The sequence below is a fragment of the Rhinolophus ferrumequinum genome, chromosome 19 (genome assembly GCF_004115265.2).
Source record: "Rhinolophus ferrumequinum isolate MPI-CBG mRhiFer1 chromosome 19, mRhiFer1_v1.p, whole genome shotgun sequence".
NCBI classification, from domain to species: Eukaryota; Metazoa; Chordata; class Mammalia; order Chiroptera; family Rhinolophidae; genus Rhinolophus; species Rhinolophus ferrumequinum.
This window is the reverse complement of record NC_046302.1, coordinates 59,827,626-59,853,711: the sequence shown is the minus strand read 5'-3', so window position 1 is coordinate 59,853,711 and position 26,086 is coordinate 59,827,626. Positions and strand designations below refer to the sequence as shown.

The window sequence follows — 26,086 nt, the reverse complement described above, 5'->3', positions numbered from 1 at the left end:
ACAGGGAGCACTTACCCCCATCCCCTACTTCCCCAGGCCAGGCCACCACAGTCTGCATTCTATCCCAATTACTTTACGTATCAATGTATTTCATGTAATGAAATTACACAGTATGTGACCTTCTGTGTCCAGCTCCTTTCACACAGCGTAATTATTTTCAAGATTCATCCATGTTACACCATATATCAGTATTTCATTAAATTTTATGGTTCACTAACACTGCAGTATACGAATACAGCACAGTTTTGTTTATCCAGTCATCCCCTGATGGACATTTGGGTTATCACCTTTTGGCTATTGTAAACAGTGCTGCAATGAACATGGATGTACGTGTATTTGCTTGAGTTTCCTGTTTTCAATTCTAAATTTATCTGAGAATGTCACAATTTCTCCTTCGTTTTTGAATGACACTTTTACTGGATATAGAATTCTTGATTGACAGTTTTCTTTTACTGTTTTTTAAATGTCACCCCACTGTGCTCCTCCTGCTGGTTTCTCATCATCTGATTGGAGACCCCTTGTATGTGATGGGTGGCTGTTCTCTGGCTGATCTCAGGATGTTCTCCTGGTCCCTGGGTTTCAACAGTCTGACTATATGTCTCAATGTGGCTCTCCTTTTGCATTTATCCTCCCAGGGGTTCACTGAATGCCCTGAATGTTAGACTGATGTCTTTTATCAAGTTAGGGAAGTAAATGGCTATTCCTTCAAATATGTCTCTTCCCTTTCTCTCCTCTCCTCCTAAGATTCCATGATGTGTAACTCAGTACACGTGATGTTATCTCCCAAGTCTCCTAGGAGTTATTTATTTTTCTTCATTCTGCTTTCTGCTCCTCAGACTGGATTATTTCATGGGACCTAGCTTCAAAGATCACTGATTGTTTCTTCTGCCTATTCTAATCTGATATGGAAACATTATGATGTTTTTCTTTCTGTGGAAGAAGGGACATGTGGAGCTGCCATTTTCACTGATATCACCACACCATTTATTTTTGAATGGTACAATTAATGCCAGAAACAAATTTCTGCTCTGCATAAATACCACAATTAAAACAATTTTAAAAACAAGCCAGGATCTATAGTATAGTCTAAAAAAAGACAAAGCACAGTTATACCTAATTTACCTGGCCATTCTGGGGATTCTTTTTCGCAAAACTAAAGCTAACCTTCTGGCCTACAACACACTTTTCCACTAGCACGCCAGATGTTAAGCATCAAAGTTTTTTAATAATTAATTTTTCAATTCAATCAAGAGTAATCTTTTCAACAAATGGTACTGGGACAACTTGATAATCACATGCAAAAGAATGTGGACTGACCGTACACAAAATATGAAATGAAAACGAATCACAAACCTGAATGTAAAAACTCAAACCATAGAACTCCTAGAAGAAAATATAGAAGTAAATCTTTGTAATCTTGGGTCGGCAAACTGTTTCTTAGATAAAACCCCCAAAGCACAAGCAACAGAAGAAAAAATAGATGAGTTGGACTTCTTTAAAATTAAAAATGTATCAGAGGACACCATCAAGAAAGAGAAAAAACAACCCAAAGCATGAGACAAAATATTTCCAAATCATGTATCTGACAAGGGACTTAAAGCCAGAATACATAAAGAACTCTTACAATTCAATAATAATAATAAAAAATAACCCAGTCAAAAAGTAGGCAAAGAATCTGAATACACATTTCTCCAAAGAAGATTTCCAAATGGCCAGTAGGAAGCACATGGACAGATGCTCTGCATCATCAGGCTTTAGGGAAAAGCAAATCAAAACCACAGGGAGACCCCACCTCACGTGCATGAGGATGGCTACAATCAAAAAGAGACCATAACAAGTGTCGGTAAGGATGTGGAGAAACTGGAACCCTCAGAACCCTCATACATGGCTGGTGAGAATGTGAAATGATGCAGCCAATAAGGAAAACAGTTTCACAGGTCATCAAAAACATAGTTATCACATAAATTAGCAGTTTCACTCCTAGGAATGTGTAAAAAAGAAATAAAAACCATGTTCACACAGAAACTTATACACAAATGTTCATAACAGCATTAAAAGTGGAAATAATCCCAATGTCCATCTACTAATGAATGGGTAAACAAAATGTGATATATCATACAGTGGAACATTGCCACAACGTGGAACCTTGAAAACATTTTTCCAAGTGAAAGAAGCCAGTGACAAAAGGCTGCACAGTGATGATCCCATTTATGTGCAATGCTCAGAAGAGGCAAATTTGGAGACACAAGTAGATTAAGGATTGCTGGGGCTGGAGGAGGGTAGGGAAGGAGCAGGAATGGAGGGTGACTGTTAATATATGCACGCTTTCTTCCTGGAATGTTAAAATGTTCTAAAATTATGGTGGTGATGGTTTCGTAACTCTGAGTATACCCAAAACCACTGAACTGTATACTTTAAATGGATGAATTTTGTGTTATATGAAATATATCCCAATATGCTATAAATTAATTTTTTTTGGACAGGATTATTTCAAATAATTCATTCTACAAATGTCCATATACTTATATAAACAGAAGCCACTCTAAACTTCCTACTAAACAGACTGCGAGGTTATTATGCATACCCATTTAGTTTTGCAATGTCTTCCCTCATTGCCAAGGTGTCGTTGTCACTTTTCTACTGTCACAATGCCTATTTGTAATAGCTCCACCCATTTCCTTTCTAAAACATTGCTTCTCTTCTATTAGTAGGACTAAACGCCAAGCAGTAAGCCCTGGATGAAGGTGAAGGAGAAACAGGCACATATCAATTACCACCTGGGATCATGACATTTATTTTAGGTGCTCAAAGTCCTTTACTTAAGCATAGCCCTGATATTAGATGTCTGACTTTACAATCGTATATAAAATAAAATGCAAAGAGAGATTTAAATAAAGTGATACTATTATACGATTCACAGAAAATGTGTGAACAGCAGTTGGGTCCTACGTGTGTCTAAGTACACAAGCATTATACACAAATCCTACCAGAGCACACTATGCAATTACTAACATATGTGTGTATGTGCGTGTGTGTGTATATATAATCACACACACATATATCCAAGCATCTAGAGAATGAATACAAATCTACTCTGAAACTGTATGTATATTATTATAAGACAATTAATTAGATACCACATGCAATCACATAATACTATTTCCAGTAACAGAAGACACGTTTTCTTTTGTTTATGTCAACTCTAAAATGATGATTACACCAAACAAACGATAAGCTGGATTAAAAGTGTCTTGCTAACTAACCTCTTACTGTAAGCTTGCTGTACAGTTGTGAATTCACTTCCTTGTCTCGCTGAAAACGCCGAAATTCATCAATTGCTTCCCTCGTGATAGTAACAGCCAAGACAAATCCCTATAAAACAAAACAAAATCAGGTATTTGAGAAAACTTGACTTCAACAAAAAAAGGGAAACTTCTTTTACTATTTAGTTTTACCTTTTTTCCTCTCAATTTACAGTTGACCCTTGAAAACCACGGGTCCACTTATACACAGATTTTTTTTCAATAAATACCTCTACCGGTTTTGATTTACAGGTGGGAGTCAGTCCACGGATGCAGGAGGCCACCTGCCACTGACCGGCATAGCTGCACGCCATGTTATACACGGGACTAGAGCATCCATGGATTCTGGTATCTGTAGGGGGTCCTGGAATCCATCCCCCATGGATGCCCAGGAACAACTAAGCCTGGGCGAATTGGAAGTTCTATGTGGAATTTTGACTGTGTGGCGCTCTAACTCCCATGCTGTTCAGGGGTCAACTGTATATTATTTCTAAAACATAAAATAAATGAACACAAAGAAAAACGATGAAAAGTAACAATGAAATACTATAAAAGGAATAAGATATTATATATAGTAAAAGATTTACAATTCTTACAACACCCCAGCCAATTTTAAAAATTCACATCGTAATATATACTTCAAGCTAAACATCAGAAAATACTTAGTAACCCAAAGGAAAAGAAATCAACAATCTTCAATAAACCCATGAATTAGGTTTGGAACACTCAGACATTCAAATATCAAACTGGCAAAGACTAACATGAAGATTTTATCATTTCTGCACTTAAACCTTACATCGGATAGAATAAAAGCATTTTGGAACACAAAGCCAATCCCAAGTGATATTTAAACTGATCGATTTTCTTACGTAGCACATCACGCAACTAACTGCACTTGAGCACACATGTGTAGTCACAGTGTTTTTTTCTCTCATTTTTAAACTGAAAACCTGACTAATTTGATGCTCTCTAAATAACACTTTTATACTCTCGTAATCTATTATGAACCGTTACACCACTCACGTGGCTAATGTCTATCTTTTTTAAAGCTACGTATGTATTTTCTGACACGATATGTGAACAATCTCCCTGTGATCCAAGAGACCTTGTCAGCAGGCACCGTGTTACTAATGCACGTGCTGCAGGCTACTCTGTAAATAACACATGATGGATGAACGTCCATTGAAAGGAGAGTAATCTTTTCTTCTAGTTTTTCCTGTACAGCCAATAGGTACGTTACATGGGCCACTGGAGCACGCTTCTTGTATTTACTGGAATGCACTCCTCTTTTCGCAGTCAGCCCTGAACACCAGTGCAGGGCCCCAGCCTCAGTCCACATGGCCCAATGCTCCCGTCACCATTTGTTGAAAATATTATTTCTTCATTGAACAGTCTTGGTACCCTTGCCAAAAACCAATTTATCATAAAGGGAAAGGTTTATTTCTAGACTCTCAATTGTGTTGCTTGATCTACACATCTATCCATCTGCTAGCACGACACGGTCTTGATTACACTAGCTTTGTAGTTAAGTTTTGAAATGGGAAGTATGAGTCCTCCAACTTCGATCTACTGTTCTAGGTTTTACTGGCTACTCTTGGGTCTCTTGCATTTTCATATGAATTTTAGGACCAGCTTGTCCATTTCTGCAGAACGCCAGCTAGGGTTTAGATAGAGACTGCCCTGAATCTGAGGATCGATTTGGAGAGCACTGTCATGGTAGTAATACTAAGTCTTTCAATTCTTGAGCATGGAATGACTTTCCATTTATTTAGATCTTCTCTAATTTTTTTCAAAAGTGTATAGTTTTTAGTATGCGATCTTGCACTTTAGTCAAATCTGTTCCCTTTTTTTTCTTTTTGATGCTATTATAAACAGAATTGTTATCCTAATGTCATTTTTGGATGGCCATTGCTAGTGTATAAAAATACAAATGGTGTTTGTATGTTTAGCTTGTATCCTACAACCTGACTCATTCATTAGTTCCAATATTTCTGTGTGTGGATTTTCCCACATACCAGATAATACCACCCGCAAACAGAGATAGCCTTTCTTCTTTCTATCCATCTAAATGCCCTACTCCTTTTGCCTTCAATTCAGTGCTGAGTAACAATGGCAGCAGTCATCTTGTCTTATTCCTGATCTCAGAGAGACCGCACCCAGTCTTCCAGCATTAGGGGTATGTTAGCTGTGCAAAGTACAAGCTTTTAAGAACAAGAGAAAGTTCTATATCATGACTAAATAGCTCTATACTAGAGGGAAGTATATGCTCTAGGGATGGACATATGGCTGGGTTTTCCAAAGCTGGTAACTTGTGACAAAGCAGCAATGAATCAAGTGGTCATCAAAAAAACCTATTACTTGGGGGCACAGAAGTACTCTTGTTTGAATGTAAATTCATTATTTCATTAGAACTAGAATTAGCAAAAGACCAAAAAATGTATGAAAATCCAAAGCAGCAGATACCCCAAAAAAGCTGTAAGAAAATTAGAATAGTAAAAAGCCTTAAAATTAACACTTTAACAGAGCAACTTCACTTCCAGAAACGTATCCTAAAGAAAAACACCAAGAATCCCAGCACTAAATACAAAAAAGTGGAAATCGCCCGCATGTGCAAATAAGAACCGATTGGCGTGTACCCACACCAGTCGAGGGGAAACTCGTTACGGGACAGGCGAGGCCGTGGCCAGCATTTCCTCACCACCGTTGTCCACAACACGTGGGCCTCTACCTTCAGTCTCGATCTGCCGAGTCTCCACTGAGCCCTAAGACACGGTGGCTTACGGAAGGTGTGGGTGAGCACGTGTTCCCGCAGGACCCGCTGGGCCCTGCCATGACCTCAGCCCCCACCAAGTCAGGTACGTGAGCTATGGCGCTGCTACTGGGAAAAGCAGACCTGAACACGAGAGCGCCGCGATGAGACACTGTCACCTGCAAAGAACAGTGTGTGTGCACGAGCCTGTCAGTCAGACTGCACGGCAGGCAGGTCCCACGTGGCCTGTCTCCAGCCTGGGACCAGACCTTGTGCCTCGAACTGGAACTCCTTTCTCCTGTTTCTCCAGATAACCCAGGAGCCAAGTGGAGGAAGTGCCAAAACAACATGTATTTTTGTAAAAAGAGAATAAATTCTATTGATACGTTATAGTATCAGTTTCCCTTTGAAGAATATTCTATGCCAGACACCTTTCTATATAGCTGAAATGAGTTACCTTTTCAACATCACAAAAACCTTATGCGATATGTATCTCCAGCCCTAACACAGACAGGAAATAGACACAGGAAAAGAACACGTGACTGTGACAAGTCTCTGAAAGATGGGAGCCCCAGGAATTGATGTTGTTTTCCTTTTCATAGTTCGCCCACACCTCCAATGTGCAGACACACTCACAAGGAAGGGGGGAGACAACAAAGGGTTTGAACATCACTCTCACTTCTACAGCCCATCTGGTTTTCAATTATGTATTAACAAAGTACCAGGAACGTACTTCATGTGGAAGATGCAGAGTTAAAAATCCCGAATTTCTTTATACCTAAAAATCTTTTGCATGGCCAGCTCTCTTCCACCTTATTACTTGTGACAGAAGCATTACAATCTTTCTGTCACTCTGGTTACACTAGCTTTGCCTTGAAGACTTGTTCTGAAACCTGAACAATATGAAAGGTACTCTTCATCCTGACACAACAGTACAATGAAATCACCTTATTTTCAGTTTATACTGCTATTATATGGGAAAATATAACAGAAATTAGTTCAGAGCCAAAGCTAGTACATAACATTGGCAGAAGTGATTGAAAAAGAAAGATTATTAATTAAGCTATCACTGTTTTCAAAACACCCCTATTTTAGTTAGAGAGCAGTGGGAATAAGCTTGAAGTAACCTGTTTTCTTTAAAATTAGTGGACATCAGACATCAAATGTAAGATGGCTTTATGCTTCCCCGGAGGTTCTGGGCCAGGTGAAACACGGAAATACTGATTCCTTTTGCGTGAACAACCTTACAGAACCTTAGAGAGCAAGCAGAGAAACGACTGACAACCTCAAGTGCATATGACGATCACATGCCACACCACGCCCTGGACGTAGGACTGCAGTTAAAATCCATTGGTGAAGACAGACCAAGGACTCAGGAATTTAGGAAGAAACCCCTGTTGAAGAAGATTTCCTTTGTTTAAAAAGAAAATGGAAAAATAACAGCGCTTTCAAATGAGACTTCAGGGCACATATGGCCTTTAGCAGTTCTGGCCCACGTGCACAGGAACATGCATTTGGACGGGTCGTTACAGCAAAGTCTGTGATTATGGAAAACGAGAAACAACCTAAAAGTCTCCTTTCCAAGGAGGATGGACCAATAATTGTGATAGTCATAAAAAGGAATACTTTAGAGACCTGAAAGACCAATGAACTAGATACATGTGTTAACATGGATCAATTTTATAAACCAATGTTAAGCAAAACAAAGCACGTTGCAAAAAAATGTAGAGTAAGATACCCTCACTATAAAACTTAATCATGCAAAACAATACTGCACAGTTTAATGATACAAATAGAACTAAAATGACTAAGAACTGCATGGCGATGATAACCTCAGCTTCAGAACAGAGGTACCTCCGGGGGGAAAAGGCTGAGAGAAAAGAAGGAAGAAAAAGCCCCTCTCCGTGGCTGGTGGCTTTCACACCAACTTCCGCCACTGCACTGCAAGCATCAGTGTTCCTCATGGGCGCAGCCACAGGCACAAACGCACGGCCCCCACTCCCTTCATGACGAACCCTGAAAGCCCTGGAGGAGCTGAGCCAGCCCCGCTCCCACTTCTTTTCCAAGTGGTTCCGTCCTCACACTGCGGCCCACCAAGCGTCCTGTAGCCCTAAGGCCTTTTGCGACCACTGTCCCCTGTGCCTGCCATACTCGCTTCTCTGATCTGTATGGGGCCCACCCACTCTCTCCCATCAATCACTCAGATGTCATTCGAATGCCACCCACCCCCTCAGAAGGGCTTCTTCGACCACCCTGTTAAAATAACCGCATCATTCTCGATCTCCTATCCTACTTTGAATTTCTCCCTCAGTGTTGGCTGGCTGCTAGGCATGTGGACCTGTTCAAATTCTCTTTCTTCCCCAGACCTGAACGGTCAGGATGGCACCATCTGTCTCATTCACGGCTGTATTCACATGGCTTAGACGAGCTGGACACAGACACACTCACTCCCAGCTGATCAAAGAGTGTATATGTCATTCTTTCCATATTTTAACCCACTTTCCCACTTATTTTAATATATTTACCTCTAATATTATTAAATACTTCTTGTATTTAATACGCAGTAACACAGAATTCCAACATCTGCATAGCACGTAGCACAGTTAAACAATCCATTGCTGGACATTTGAAACTTTAAATCATTATTACATCAAAAATAACAGACATTCTTTAGACTTTGTGACCAATCATTCCTTCTTCAGGATAAATTCCTCAAATAAAAACGCTGCATCCCTTCCCAGGGATGCATATATATGACCACAGAGAGAGAGAGTGTGTGTGTGTGTGTGTGTGTGTGTGTGTATATATCAAAGTGTATATATATATATATATATATATACACTTTGATATATACGACCACAGTAGCCTGTGAATGTACAGACTGACGTTTCCACTACCACCACTTTATACTGCCAGCACAAGGTCTCTTTCAATCTCGCTAATTTAATAAGTGGAAACTATTTCTTTATTGGGAATTTGGGGTTCTGTTCCCTAGGGTCATGTTCATCGCTCACATCCCCACTCCCCTGGCCTATGGGAACAGGACAGGATTTCTACGAAGGGCTTGCCTCACTGCCCAAGTTCCCTGGCCATGTTACTCGGGAGTCTGCCCCACAGGGGGCAATGGGAAGCAGTACATTTTTCTAGGTGAAGGAAGCAAGAAGACACGTGTCTCTCTCTATAAGCTGGAAATTAATAAAAACTATGAGCAAACAGTGTAAAACTACCAAGACAGTAAGTGTTTGAAATGGAACTATCCAATGATGAGTACCATCTGTCTTTCAAAAAGTTTTATACACTGAGCTGTCAAGCAGAAATTGTCTGGACTTCACTGGGCTACTTTAGCACCGCCACCGTCAGCCAGAGGTGAAAGCCATCCATCTGTCAGGATGTCACGAGTTACCGAGCAGACCGCTCAGTGCCCTTCCCAGCAGCTCTGTAGGCCCCGGAGGGAGCTGGCGGGGTGCTGTTAAAGGGCTGCCAAGTACTCGTGACAGAACTCTGTCAAATCTTTTAACAAAAATGAAATGACACACAGCAACAATATCACGTTTGTAAAAGCTGATCAATTTCTCTATTACCCATCTCAACTCTTACGACTATATTCTAAATATTTAACAATTTAACTTAATTTCAAAAATCTTTTCTTTTACCAGAGGAGCCCAGTAGGTGTAGAGATAGCCTATTTTCAATGCTGGTACAAACTGTGAGCAGGAGACTACCAGAAAATAGAGATTCAAGAAAAACTTGAATTGTTCATATAAAACCTAAAAAGGAAAAGAAAAATTAACAATCTTTCCAAGGAAAATCTTTAATACCTCAGTTAAATAATTAAAATCAGCACAATACCTAACTATATTTCCATTAAGCAATACACATATGCCCTTATTTACAGTAAATTTAGTAATTTTGACATTGACTTTCCAATAACTAAGTCATATACAGAGATAAGGTTACCCCAAATTATATTTAAAATAAACTGAAAAAAAGACAGAACTTTCAACAATGTTCAAAGTGTCCTCGAAAAGCTTTTGATTTTCTTGTATGCAATCTTCCGGTTTTCCACATTCATCTTCTATTCCATGAATGAAACTTTATATTCACATCAAAGCAAATGAGATAGTGAAGCCTTCCCAATGTTTACAAGTCAGTAAAAATACACACAAATGTGTATCTTGATAACGACTCGGAAAATCTTACAATGGAAAAGTTGCATTAACCTTACATTTATGAAATGGTAAAAAAGAAAATATGATAAACATATTTTCTGAATGTGTCTATCTGGGTAGCTTTACAAAGATTGAATGAACAAGCAAAACATAAACAGGTATGACTTCCCCCAAAAAAACTGCCTTAATCTCCTGTAAGTACTTATTTCCCTCAAAGTATAAGAAATGATAAAATAGAAGTATGTAAATTACACAGCAATTTTCAGGAAGACAGCTACCAATATACTCTTTATAGTCCTTTAATAGTTGATCTTCAAAAATATTTTCAAATATAAAATAAATACCATCATTCAATAAAATTTTACGAATGCAAATCCTGCAGCTTTTTGTTTTTGCATTTTCGTTCAAACAGAATTATCTTTAAGGAAGAAAGCCACTATCTGGTATATGAATAGACTTCTATTTATAAATTCTCACATCAATAAATTGAAAATCAAAATGGAACAAGTTATATTTATAGACGAGAATAATTCCCATTGCACACTACAATTACAGTAAAACTTATTACAAACTTGCAACTTGCAAATCAAAATCCCCTTGGATGCCATTTGTTTTTATGCAAGCAGAGCAGTGGGTTAAGTACTTATTGTCGATTTAAAGAGTCCGGAACCACAGCTTTTACAGAATGAAGTTATCTGCCTCATCATACAGTCATGTATGTGTGACTGGAAAACCGGTTACACTGATAACACGTTTATATTCATAATCGTGCAATTGCTCTCTAAAAACATTTTGAATCATTTCATAAATTAATCTCAGCAGGAGAAAAAGCTCTCTTTCTCCTCAGTGATTTCTGAAAAATCTCAGTTAGCATAAATTATATCTATTAGCAATTCAGAAATTGCCATTCGTGCTAACAATGGCATAGAAATCCTACTGTGCAATTACCAAATGTTTCTCAAATACTACATTTTAGATGAAAAGACTAATTTAAGAGCCAATCTAAGAAAAACCATCATTCACATGGTAATAGCTGTGGAGACACATCAGCAGGTATTTTCAGGATACAGCCCAGGCTGGCAGGCCGTGGGAATTCACTGATCAAAGGTAGGCTGCACTGCTGGGTTTCAACCACCCACTCTAATCAATACTGTCTACTGAACGAACTCAGCGACCTTTAGGAAAACGTGCAATGCTTAGCCAATCTGTGAGTATTTAATAATTTAAACCTAAAAAGAAAACAATAGCTTCATTCAATAAACATGAGAATAGTTAGCTGCCTGTAACAGTTTACATTTTATCATCCCAACAAAAGACCAGTCTTTTCACTGGAGCCATTGGTTTTGTGTGTTTTAATAAAGGATCATATTCACAGCAAGCCCTTGCCAACCACTGGCAGAACGGGATGGGTGGGAGGTGGGAGGCAATCAATGCCCAATATAAAGTCGGCATGATTATTTAAATGAAAACATGAAAGATACAGCAGATCCCATGTCACATAATCAAGAGATTTTTCTTGCAAAATAGAGCTAATCCTAGAACATATCAAAAACTTTGATATAGAAATATAATCAGTACCAGCTTCTTTTACCTTCAGGAAGATAAATCTGTCATTAAAATAGGGAATGATGCACAAAAAGCAAAAATTATCCAACTATTCTAAATGCATATAAACTTAGTTTTGTAATTTTAGCCAGATATACCACTAGCACCAAAAAAAGTAATACAATATTTAAACCTCAGTATTTAAAATTAGGACAATACCTAAAGATAACTAATGATACAACAAGGTGTGAAATTTATAACGTGAAATAGGAAAGACAGCTATAAATGCTAAGACATATTTTGTTACTGAGTTATGCTTGTGTAAAACAAAATTATTTTATTTTAATTGTGAAGTTCCTTGGCAGGCTTTAAACATTTCTTTCCATTTTTCCCTCCACACAAATTCTCAGCCAAACAAAATGTATGACTTATTTTCTGATACCTCTACTTAGCTTTACTTTATTATGCATACAATAATATAAATATGATGTTTATCTAGAATTGAAGGCAATAAACTGTAAATTTTCTTCAATAGAATGTCTTAATAGGTATGAAATCTGACATACCTATTAAAATGCGTATGAATTATTTTACAACAATTTGAAACACGGATGATTCAAAAGCAAAAGGACGTTGATTTGGTTATGACACAATTAACAAGGATAAAACTAAAAATTGAAAAAACAACAACAATGAAATCAAAGGAAGTTAGCAATCTCTGCTATGCAACCATTTTCAAGAATGTAACAGTCTTACCCCAGGTATAAAGGTAAACACATTGTATTTTTGATTTTTGATGGAATTTCTGGGATGTTTTTCTTCACACTTCTCAGGATGTCCAAGCCACACTGTACGAGCTCTCAGCTCTCTCTTTCTCTGGCAAACATTTATCAGCCAATCACAGCAACTGCATGAAACAAAAGATACATACTGTGTGCTCCTGGTTTAGTTTTTAAATGAATTCTACATACTTATAGCCAACAATGACTGCTTCCGTATTTACCAGAAACCAATAGCGTTATCTAACGTGAATCCGTAGTTTTCTTAAAATTGGTCAGTTACACTAATTCAAATTTGACATAGGATACTGAGAGAGACTTGTGTAACTGTGTAATGACTTCTAGAACCTCAGGGAAATTAATCTTCCCTGTTTAGAGCCTCTTCTTGGCAAAAATAAAGCCAGTCAATGCTTCATATACTGAGAAAAGGGTCACTCTGTTACTGGTAATTCTCAACATACACTGTGATTTGATGTGACCGCCTCTTTCTCTAATGCAATCACTTTTTTCCTCTCTTAAGAGATGACTTTTCTAGTAGCATTAATATAAAATTAAAATGTATGGCTCAATTCAGTTTATTAAAAGGACACTACTGTCCAATGGGATGGTCTAATGATAACAAAAGCTTGGCTGTATTTCCTTATTGCTGTCTTCATAGGTGCGATACATAGTTTAATCTGAAATCCGTGCTTGCTTCAGTCGTGTCAGGGTCCCAACAGCACAAATGCTCCCCCTTCCTGGACTTCCAAACCATTATTTCTGGGTGGAGAGCAGAAAGTTTCCAGTGGGATAACTTTTCTTAACATACAAAGTGTGACAAGTAAGTTCACAAACTTGTTGCAATGATGTTGCTAAACTTTTTTGATATCAGAGGGATTATTCATTATGAATTTGTACCAACTGGACAGTTAGCCAAGTTTACTATTTGGAAATGCTGAAAAGGCTGCGTGAAAAAGTTAGACGACCATAACTATTCACCAACAATTCATGGCTCTTGCATCACGACCATGTGATATATAGATGATGTATTACAGAATGTATGCCTGAAACCTATGTATGTAACTTTACTAACACTTGTCACCTCAATAAACTATAATTCAAAATAAACAAAAAAAAAAAGAATCAGCATTTCCCATGCTTCTGCACCAAAAATGGGCTGCAGATTAAGTGAACATGCAGAGGCCACTTAGAACCAGCGCTAACCCCAGCACTCATTCCACATGCCCCCTTCACATGCAAATGCCATGTGGAGCTCCGACTTCCTAGGGACAGAGGAGTTTTTGATAAGAGTGAAATGCACATCTCATGTGAAAGACACCCCCACCCTCACCAGAGAACGACACATAACGACATGTACCAGAAGGACATTCAGAGTTTCAGAAGACAGACTACAGAAAAAGGTTTACATGTGTCAGAGTTGGAATTTTTCCAAATGAGAAAGCAGTTCTTAAACCAGAAGAAATGAAAGCCTACTGCGTCCCTGAAGAATTTTAAAGTAAGCCTTACTACTCCACACTCTATTTACAGAACCCACAAACAGAGATACACTGAAACAGTTACAACTCACTAATTATGCTATCTACCGTCATTGCAATATTCACCAATACTTCCTTCTTATGATTAAACTACATAATTTTATGTATCTTCTCGATCATTTAATAATGGTAGTGACACCAAAGTTTATAATGCATGGTATCTAGGATATTAAAAAGCAGCAAACATTCAAAACTGAAGATTTGTAAGGAAAGAAAGACCAATCTAAGTTGCTAACTGTACAATTTGTTCTATAAGGTGAAGCTTTTAATTTCATAACCACTTCTCTGTGTAGGAGATGCCTCCTGAACAGGAAGAGTGAGACGCTATCTCAGGTCACTTCTCATTCCATTTGCCAGAGACATTCCTCAGGGCCATCCAGCCGATAAAGCCTGCCACGGCGGTTTTCAGCTGGCTTTTCCATAGGATCAGAATTTATTAAGACCTTATACACGTCTAGTATATTTGAGCTATTTTAACGTCCCCCCAAAATGCCTGCTTTTGCTGCTAACATCTACATTTTCAAATGTATTCTTAATATTTTCCTTAAGAAAAGGAATACGTTGCCAATGAAATCCAAAATATGCCTATGTTCCATTTGGTAAAAACATAGTCCTGTAAAATACCAAAGGCATAATCCTCAAAAAGCAATTAAGTGGACTTTATCAAGACTAAAAACCTAAGATTGTGAAAAACCCTTTGAGAGGATGAAAGGAAGAAAATACTTGCAAACTACCTGCCTGACAGAAGACTCAAAGGCAAAACTATATATAGTTTTCAAAATTCAACAGAGAAAAACAAACAATCCAATTAAAAACTGGAATGGACGTGAAGAGACATTTACTGAAGAAGACACATGAGTGGCAAATAAGATGTTTAACCTTGTGAGTCTTTTGGAAATGACCAATTAAGACCACAGCAAGCCATGACTGCACATACTATATTACTAACAACAGGTCCAGTAAAAAATTCTGACAAGAATGAGGAGATGCTGGCTCTCACACACTCCTGGTGGGAATGTAAACGGGTACAGCCACTCTGGGGTCTAGCTCAGAAGTTCTTTAAATCTAAACATATACTTATACAACCAGCAACTGTGCTGGCACCGATCCCAGAGAAATGAAAGCATGTCCCCACAAGAGACCTATACACCATGGTACACAGCAGCTTCACTGGTGACATCCAAATCTGGAAATCACCTAAACATCTTGCAACAGGCAAATAGTAACTTTCCTCCACACCAGGAATATCAGCCGGCAATAAAAAGGAACAAACTACTGATACAACAACTTGAATGGATCTCAAGGGCACTGTTCAATGAAATAGGCCAATATCAAACAATCATGTATTAAATGGTTTCAGTTACGTAGCACTCTCTAAATTAAAATACAGAGCTAGGACCTGATTAGTGGGTGCCAGGGTCAGCAGCCGGGAGGGGAGAGAGAACGTGACGACAAAAAAGCAACATAAAGGAGATCCTTGTGGCGCAGGACAGTTCTGTACCTCAATGACAGTGGTGGTTCCGCAAATCTACACGTGATAAAACGAAGGTAAACTACAAAACACTTCAAACCAACGTCAGCCTCCTGGTCTGATAGGATATTACAGTTATTTAAAGGTAACCACTGGGGGCAACTGGGTGAAGGATCGGAACTATTTTTGCAATGTCTTGTGACTCTATAATTATTCAAACAACAGTTCTTAAAAATAAAAGGATGAAAATGATATACCATGCAAGCACTAATCAAAGAAAGCTGGTCTCGTGTTAGTGAATTTGGACATCATAAGCCTATACAGAAAAAATATTATTAGAGATAAGATAGACATCAAATGACAATAAAAGGCCAACCCAATAGGAAGCTAATCATCCTAAATTTGCATCATCTAATAACAGACTCTAAAATATATAAAGCAAAAACTGACATAATTTAAAGAAGCAGACACATCCACATGATGTCTGGCGATTATCAAGTCTTTCAGTAACCAACAAAATGCAAACTCTGATATACACACAAAGATTGCAAATGGACAATTAACAAGTATGACTCACTGACATACAGAGCAACACACTCAACAACCAAAACTACAAATCATTTTCAAATACACAGAGTAAACTTACTAATGTTGTCCATATAGATGAATCATAAAGCAAGTCTCAACACATTACAAAGACTGAAATTTAAAGAGTTAAAAGTATGCTCTTTGGCCAAAGTGCAATTATAAGATAAAAATCAATTACAAAAAGACAACTAGGAAAATTGTCTTTTTCAACTATTGGAGATTAAGCAGCATAGTTCTAAATTGAAGGTGGACTAAAGTAGAAATGACAAAGGAATTAGAAAGTAATCTGAACTGAGTAAAAATCAAAATATCATGTCTCAAACTTAAATGCATCTATTTTTAAAAGGAAAAGAGTACAATACTGGTGATCTGAGAATTCCTGTCAGGAAGCTAGAAAAAAGAACACCAAATTAAACCCAAAGAAAGTATGAGAGGAACTAAAAGAAGGCGGGAAGTCAGTGAGGCAGGCAGCAGACACCTAGGAGAATGTCACTCAGACTCTATTTCCCAGAGGGTGTCACCGAATCCAATCCAAGGAACATCACACAAACTAACACCGGAAACACTATAAAATACAAAGTCCATTGCCCTCAAAACACGTCAATGGGATGAAAGACAAAGTAACCGCTAGGAAAGAGTCCAGGTAAAAAGGAGACGCCACAGGCTTGCCCCCTGAACGCCCCCCGACTCTGAACCCACAAGCAGCACCAGAGCAAAGGGGCTACGAGGACATGACGGGACAACAGGTGGAAGTGAAATCTGGACCTGGAGCAGGTGAGAAGCATGGCACCAACGTTAAGTGTCCTGATGCTGGTAACTCTATGATGGTTATGCAGGAAAGCACCCTTTTCCTGAGAAATACACACTGAAGCACTAACATGCAAAGGGGTATGAAGTAAGCAATCGAGTCTGAAAAGACTCAAATATTGGTAAGATATAAAGAGAATGATAAAAATGTGGCAAAACATTAAAATTAAGTGAATCTGGGTAAGGGCATATATGATTCTCTATACTATTCTTGCAACTTTTCTGTGAGTTGGAATTTATTCAGATAAAAGTGAATTTATTTCAAGACAAGAGTTTAAATTTCAAAAGCGAAGATGGCACCAAAAGTTTGAAGAGTGAAACTGGACAATTTCCTATCAAGATCAATGAAGAAAACGGAGAAAGAAGAAGACAAATCACTGATGTGAGTAATATAAAAGGTGACATCCTTACAGGGCCTCAGACCATTAGCACTTGAAAAGCACTAAGCAGCACCAGAACAACAGAACAAAAAGATCTGGCACGGTCTGTGTCTATTGAAGAAATTCACCCTAAAATTGAGTATGTACTCAGAAAGAACACCCCAAGAACATCCAAGAACACTGCCAGTTACCTAGAAACCCTCTTTTAAAAAGCCACAGACACTTATTATTAAATTAGCATCACAAGTCAGTGATTTCTAAAATGCTGTTTAGCCATGAAATCCCTCCTTCATGTGAAAAGCTTACAATATACAAGATAAGACAGAGACCACACTGATTGGAAGCTGAAAAGGGGTGACAAGCCTAAACCACTGCTCACGTCACAACCGGGTCCCACACTGTCTATCCCCAAGGGATTCCTCAGAATCCCTGGGAGTGTCCGGGGTACAGTCTGAACACCACTTTATGAGCTAACCACGAGGTCAAAACAGTTATGAAAAACATCTTTTGGCCAATGTATAGTGGAATAATGAGAAGGATAGTGAACAAGATATTTTTCTACAATTATTTAACGTTTCCTTTTAATGGACAAAGGGATGTAAGCTCATGATCGTAACAAAGGAACTGACTACAAACCTTGGACAGCAGAAAGACTGCAAAAGCGGGTAACTTATTTGACATGCTCTGCTCAAGTCCTGAGGCACTGGTCAGCTGCCCATCTTGTCCTGCCTGTCCCTGCAGGTTGGCAAGTAGTCAGTGGCAAAGTGTCCTAGACATACTGTGTGCTTTCAATGCCAAATTCTCAAGTCACAGGTGAAAGATACAGATTTAATACATCACATACAACATCAGTCTGTCTCAACCACCAGTGAACTTATTTCAAATATTCCATGCCAAATATGAAAGTCACGTAATATACAGAGCTACAATGTAATTAAGTTGCGTTTTACAGGTCCATAGCTATCTTTTATGATAAGAGTACAATTGAAGATGGAAAAGAAAGGAACACAGTTTATAATAAATGCCGATACGGGGGGCCAGAAACTAATTTTACCACGCATTAATTACAAATCACAAATTTTCTCCATCTTTTAAACACTCTAAAATGTCTCACAAAAAAGTCACTTTGGTTTTCCAACCCTTTCAGATTAGCACTGCTTGGTTTTGCCTAGTGTTATTAATAGTCTCATGTATCATTGAGATTATCTTCTTTAGTTTGACATAAACATCAATGTATGCGGCTAAGCTTGTAAGTAACATAACTACAGAAGCTCAGTGGCAGCGTCGGGCCACACCTGGATGACAGACCTGGAACAGAGGAACTCCACCCTCCGCAGACAAACCACTCCAGCCCCCGTGTTCTCTGCGTGATCCTCGCCCGTGGTAATGAGTGGTAATCGCTTTCATCATTCTCAAAGCCTTCTTCAGACATCATCAGTGGCATTTCATCCAAATGGGCAGACTCATCTTCCAGCTGGTACCTGGTTAAAGGTGAGAACAGAGCAGAGGATCATCTGTGAATCCACACCAAAAGCCTTGTTTGGTAATGTAAGTAAACTTGAACCACATTTTCTGACTATTCCAGAAAAATTAAAAATGTATACAAGATTATCTACAAAGATGACCATTACTGTGTCGCGCTGTTTAAAAGCGCACTCAAAAAGCATGGGAAAAGGATTAGACTTGGTTAAATACGTGATCGAATATCATACTGTCACTAAAAATAATAAGGCAGAAGGCCTTTTGGAGAAACTAAGTATGTCAGGAGAAGTAGCAGTGCCTTATTTTCACCTCTTTTGAACACCTTACTCCATCAATGAAAACGGTATTCGTTTGCGTGTCTCCGTGTGATCCTTTACAAAGTACTCCAGTTACTTTCCGTACCATCACAGAACTGCCCTATAACAGGTGACAAGTCATTTCCGATGATGGGGACAAACATGATCAGTGACCAGGCCTAAAACAGAATTCATGTTTCCTCTTAAAAATTCCTTTTTTCTTATTCTCTGCATCACATCACTTCTTTATAAAAAGAGTCAACTAGAAAATGAACATTTATACAAAATGCAATTAAAATTCAAAACATCACACACACATATAGTAATATAGTATACAAAATGAGATTTTTCAGTCTTTTCCACTAAGTTCTTTCAGTGACATACATTGCAAAGTCAAAATCTCATCAGCTTTAATGCTAGAAAAGCAGTACAATGAGTCTGAAAGATAATGGAGATAAGCAACATCACGTTTAGTAACCTCGACTTCAGAAATGGAGCCTTTGAACTGGCAAGCAATTTATTCCATTTCCAAAGTGAATTTCCTATTGTTTTGAAGATTTTTCCTCAGTATTTAAAAACAATAAGATGATGAATAATGGATTTTTTTCAGAGACAGGCTAAGCAGAAAATCTTAAGTGTCTTTGTTGCCTGGTGTCATATACACTTAATTGGTTTGTCACTCAAGAAAAATCAACGTTTCCAGCAATTAAGTATAATTCTCGAAACATTTTAAAAATGAGTAAAAACAATGTGAACAAAGACGACAGAAGGAATGATACCAAACCCAAGAGTACTGCCACATAAGAAACGAAGACAGCTATCTTAACTGCTGCCAAAGGTTTAAAAAAAATTAGGAATTTTCAACAAAACACTCAAGTACGAGAAGGTACGTAATTTACATGTATCTAAGTAAAAGTAAATCAATACAATAACTAGCTTAAACTCAAATTTTTATCTTAAGTATCTAACAGCCTTAGTATTTCCATTTTGATGAGAAACATTTCTGAGAACTCAACTGATACTGAAGGGAGAAAGACATTTAAAATATGCCTAATGCTTCAGTCTTCATTAAGAAAAATAAACATTTCCCCCTTTGCCCGCTGTAATAATAATAAAATAATAAAAATATTTATAATAAAAAAATAATAATAATAAAAATAGTGCTGTAAAAAATAATAATAATAAAAAAAGTGCTGTAAAAAAGTGGGTATTTCCTTCATGAAATACAGCTTCCAAGTTCAGTTGTGTCACTGAGTCATTAATAAGTAGCAAAACCATATGAACTACCGGAGACAGTGGGACTTTCCCTCCTACGGCAGCAGAGGAGCTAAACAGGTAACAAATAAATAAAGCAACTGCCTGAGAAGCATGCTTTGACCTTAGTAGCTAAAACAACAAGGTCGAGGGTGAGTCAGCCCCTCCCACTGAAAGGGAGCTCCCATGTGAACGGTATACACAATAACCTTGGAGCTACCGACTCCTCTTCTAACGTGTTCTGTAAGAAACCTACAAAGCAATTTCTTGAAATAAGAACTTACATGGACGCTGTACATAAACTAAGACAAGCTCTCGAGTTAATGGTACAGTATCTAACGATATGTCCATGCTGATCCTGAGATTCAAAGGCACACGGGCCCGTCAGCACAGGTCAGCGGCCTAATCCTCTGATGTTCCCGACCACCAGCTCCATCCCTGAGCACACTGTTAGCTGCAGCAAGCTCAGGAAAATGTTCTCTATTCCGGCAGGCCTAAACAATTTTGGAAACTTGAGAGAACTACATAGAGACCCTTTAAAGGAAATTCTGTAGACCTTAAGAATATGTCTCTGAGTCCATGGAACCCTGGGCCTGGGCACCCTAATAAATGCTGCCTTAAGAGTCACTACGCACTTCAGAATAGCTTTTCAACTGTAAACCATCACAGCAAAGGAAGTTTCATATTTACAACTAGTTAAATATTTTTTGATCCTCATCATAGCTATAAAAATGTTTATGATTCAAAGAAATTTGTGTATGGTCACTCAGAATAAGAAAACTACCATTAAAAAAAGATTTGTGTTGCCTCTACCAAGATGGGTAGAGTGGATAAAAAATAGAAACTAACCATATGCCAACTACAAGAAACTCAGTTCAAATACAAGCAGCTCAAAAGTAAGAGGATGGAGGAGGGCGGCCGGATGGCTCAGTTGGTAAGAGCGCAAGATCTCTACAAGGTTGCCAGTTAAATTCCCGCATGGGATGGTGGGCTGTGCCCCTGCAACTAAAGATTGAAAACGGCAACTGCACTTGGAGCTGAGCTGCGCCCTCCACAACTAGATTGAAGGACAACGACTTGGAGCTGATGGGCCCTGGAGAAACAACACTGTCCCCCAATATTCCGCAATAAAAAAAAAAAAGGACGAGGATGGAAAATTATATGCCAGGCAAAACATTAATTGAAAGAAGGCAGGAGTGGTTATGCCAGAAAAAGCTTCAGAGCAAAAAAATTACAAGAGACAGACAGGGAAATTAGATGATGATAAAAGTGTCACTCCATCAAGAACACAAAGCAATCCCAAACATGTATGCACCAAATGACAGACCTGCAAAACATGTGGAACAAAAACTGATAAACTAAAAGAAGACAAAGCTATGATTAGAGACTTTAACAACCCACTCTCAACAACTGATAGAAGAACTAGACAGTAAACCAGCAAGATAGAAGAATCCAATACCGTTAATCAACAGGATCTAATAAACATTCACCCAATAATACAAAAAAATATACTTTCTTTTCAAGGACTTTCTTTTCAAGGGCCTTGGAATTCTTACCAATATAGACCACATCCTCGGTCACAAACAAACTGCACCAAACTTAAAATAAATGACATCACACCAAGTATGTTCTTCGACGACAAAGACTCCCGCTAGAAAGATATAAATAGGACTCACATCCTCCTACATAATAGACAAGATGCTCAGCATACAACTGAAAACCATCAGTCATACCAAGAACCAGAAACACTCACAATGTGAATCAGGAAAGACAATTAACTGACACCAAAACTAAGACTAACTCAGATACTGGAATGACGTTATAGCATCTTAAGCACAAAGCATAAAAATGCTTCAATGATAAATTACAAATTCTCTTGAAACAAACAGAACTTACATAAAAATAAAAAATACAATAACAAATACAACAAAAAATACAATAATAAAAATAAAATACCGATGGGTGGAATCAACAGTAGAGTGCAGATGGCAGAGGACAGAATTAAGGAACTTGAGGATAAAATCAATAGAATTTATACAATCTATACAAAGAAATGAGACTGAAAAAAAAAGAGCCCAAAGGAATTACCATGTTTCCCCCAAAATAAGACGGAGTTTTATATTAATTTTTGCTCCAAAAGACGTATTAGGGCGTATTTTCAGGGGATGTCTTATTTTTTCATGTACAAGAATCCACATTTATTCAAATACAGTCATGTCATCTTCTTCTGGAACATCGTCATAACGTACTAAATGCATCCATCTGGCTAATGATCTTAGCTGGGCTTATTTCACGGTAGGTCTTATTTTCAGGGAAACATGGTATGTAATACTAACAATAGATTCAACTTTTGTAGCACTGGAGTCCTGGAAGGAGAAGAGAAAGAGCAAAAAGGAAAGAGTTCTTGAAGAAACAACAGCTAAAAACTCCCTAAACTTGGTGAAATAAAACCAACAGGTTCAAGCTTAGTGAATGCCAAACAACATAAACCTAAAGAAATCCACACCAAAATACATCATAATTAAACTTCTGAAAACTAGAGACAAAGAAAGCAGCCAGAGAAAAAGATGACACATTACTTATGGAACACCAATTCCAATGACAACAGATTTCTAATCAGAAACCATGAACGCTGGAAGAGAGTGAAACAAGAGTTTCTAAGAGCCAAGGAAAGAATTGTCAACCAGGAATACTATGCCCAATAGAACTATCCTTCTGGATGAAAAGAGAAATAATGACATTTAAAGACAAAGAAATTTCAAGATTGGCTATAGGAAGTTGTTCAAACAGAAAGGAAATGAAAAAAGAGAGAATCCTGGAACATCGGGAAGGAAGGAAGAATAACAGAAAGAGCAAAAATTCGGGTACATACAATAGACTATCTTTATCATGAGTTTTATAAATCACATTCAATGATTTAAACAAAAGTTTATAACACCATCTGATACTCAGGACATGATTTTAAAGTGTGGGGGGAAGAAGGTGGGTAAAGGGACCAAAATGGAAGGTTTCCACACTTCACTCCACAAAGTAAAATAACAATACCAATACACCATGGTGATCTCAGAGGCATATTGCAATACCTGGAGCAAACACTATAAAACTACACAAAAGTTCAAGTAACCCAAAGGAAGCCAAGAAGAGAAACAGAGGATGAGAATAGGAAAAAAAGAAAAAAAGAAAAACACAGAAAATAATATAATAAAATGGCACACTTAAGCTCTAAAGAATAATTACCTTAACTGTAAATGGCTTAAATACAGCGATCAAAAGACAGAGATTGATAGAGTGCATAATGGAAAAACACGATCTAATAGAAAACTCACTGTAAATTCAACAACATAGATTCAAAGCTAACACCATGCAAATAATAATCTACAAAAAGCCGGAATGGCTACAATAATATCTAATAAAGTAGATGTCAAGCAAAGAAAATTAGCAGAGACAAACAGGAACTTTATCTAACAATAAAAGAAACCCAACCGGAGGACATAAGAATCCTAAATGTGCACATACTGAGAGCCTCAAAATATGAAGCAAAAACTGACAGACTCAAACTGTTACGGAAACCTATAGTGAAATAGGTAGCATTTTTCTAAATAATTATCTCCTAAAATCAACCACTTAGGATTATTACTAAAACAATTATCCATATAGGTATTATAATAACGAGGAAAGGAGAAATGGTACTTCTGGAGAATCCAGAAGTACCTTACAACGTACTCCTGTGTTATCTTACTAGGTTCTCCTGTAATCCTCAACAATCCTGTAAGAAAAAATATTACCCCTCATTTACAGCCAAGGAAATTAGTGCTCATAGTTTAAATAAGTAGCCTAAGATCAAACAGCTAGTTAAGTAACCAAGATTCAATTCAGCTCTATAACAATGAAATATGTACTCCTCTCACTGTATGCTTCTCAAATAGCCCAAACCAAAAATATTCTAAAACTCACATCTGAAGCACCTGGCTATTGAAATCTGTAGTTTTTTACTCTATGTATTAAAAATTAATTGCTTCTACAATTCCTCAGGAATAAAATTTTGTTAATTACAAAAGGCAGTATTTTCCCATTTTGTAACTTTGTTTCTAATTACTCCACCATTTATAAAATGTAGTATTCTTCTCTTTGGGTGAGAAAGAAGTTAAAAAACTAAAACCAACTAAGGTATGAGACTTCATTTGAAATCAAAGGACTGTACTTAATTCTACCACTAACTAACTGTGGTCCCGTTAACCAATTTAACCTTTCTGAATCTCTGTCTCCCATTCCTAAAAAAAAAATTCTTGTAAAAAAAAATACGTTGTAAATACATGCTTAAGAAGTGTACTTAGTAAACAAACTGAAATGTCTTCACTTGCTCTTCACATTAGTGAAAATAAGTGATTCTCCATGAGGTACGCATTTTTAATTCTAAGTAAAAGTTGTATCCGTTATCGTCACAATGTATGCGGTAACCGTAAGCTTCCGACACTAATTATCTGGGGGTGGTCAGTGCACTCTGGACTTCTCCCGCGCATCTTGAGATCAGCACCCCCGCATCAGATGCAGTCACCTCTCCATTTGAGCCTGGCGGCCAGGGCACACCAGGAGGGCAGAGCTGAGGGCGCGGGCGGCTGCCCGCCTGGCCCTTGACACTGCAACCCCAAAGCTTCTCCCATAGGGTGAATGCCCCCCCAAGTCTAGGCGTACGGCGCGCAAGCACACCGAGCGGCGCCGGCCGGGCTCTGGGGGCGGGGCCCACGTGGGCGGAGCACACCTGGGCAGAGCGCGGAAGGGGGGGCACCGGGACGGGAGGAGGGGCGGGCCGTCGTTACCTGCTGGGCCGCTCGGCCCCGGGCCCCGCTGCGCTGTAGTAGGCCGCGCGTTTGCGGTTGGCCGCGGCCGCGCTGCGCACCGGGTACAGAGGGATCCGGTCCGCCATGTTCCGGCCACCACCTCTCCTCCCCTCCCTGATCCCCCTCAATTCACCCTTTTACCCCGCCCTCTCCCCTCAGCCCCAACCCGGCTGAGGCGCCGCTCGCGCGCCGTTTCCCTCCACCCGCCGAGTCCGGGCCTGATGGCGTCACTACGCGTCGGGGTTCGATGACGATTCCGCGCGGCGCAGGCGTGAGCTGGAGGCGGAGGCTACCCAGACCCCGCCCCCGCCGTCGGGGGTCCGGTGACGTCACCGCGCGGCGAGGGCGCGAGCGGTTGGCGGTGGCGATCCGAGGCCCCGCCCCCAGCGCGTCCTGGCATGATGACGTCACCTCGGCAAGGCCGCGAGCCGAGGCGTGGTCTGGAGCAGCCGCCTGGGCGTTGGGCCGGATGCGCATGCGCTGTGGGTCTCCTGGCGCGCGCCCGGCGCTTCTCCGCGTGTCGGGAGCTGGCGTGGCCTCTCTCGGCCGCGCGCGCCTTCTCGGGGCGGTTTCCCGTTTCGCCCTCCGCCCTCTCCCCACGAGCGGTGGAGGCCGAGCGGAAGGCGGAGCCACGTGGCGCCTGCTCCGCGCTTTTATACGGCGGGGATCCCGCAGCCGCGTCTCCCGCAGCCCCGTTCCCGCAGCCCCGTTCCCGCAGCACGACCCCCGCTCCGCCGCACTGCGCTGGGGCTGCCGCGCGCGCCTGCGGCCGCCGTCACCGGCACGGTCAGGGTGCCGGCGCCCGCGGGCAGGTGGGGAGCTGTGTGGGGGGAACCGACGGCCTCCCGCACAGCGCCCCGGAGCGCGGAGCCCTGCGCGTGCTGGGCTGAA

The 26,086-nt window shown here is 39.4% G+C and overlaps 1 protein-coding gene across 1 annotated transcript in view; it reads right to left on the bottom strand.

The window, feature by feature from the left end:
• ATP9B (ATPase phospholipid transporting 9B (putative)) overlaps positions 1-25,331 on the bottom strand; it is a 169,036-nt gene extending 143,705 nt beyond the window's left edge. Inside the window, exons 1-5 of the mRNA XM_033087134.1 lie at positions 25,175-25,331; positions 18,641-18,806; positions 12,522-12,695; positions 9,705-9,818; positions 3,264-3,372 (exon numbers count right to left, since the gene is read on the bottom strand). Of these exons, the coding sequence (XP_032943025.1) occupies positions 3,264-3,372; positions 9,705-9,818; positions 12,522-12,695; positions 18,641-18,806; positions 25,175-25,281 (670 nt within the window). The 5' untranslated portion in view covers positions 25,282-25,331. The remainder of the gene's footprint in view (positions 1-3,263; positions 3,373-9,704; positions 9,819-12,521; positions 12,696-18,640; positions 18,807-25,174) is intronic.
• Between the last annotated feature and the right edge of the window lie 755 nt (positions 25,332-26,086).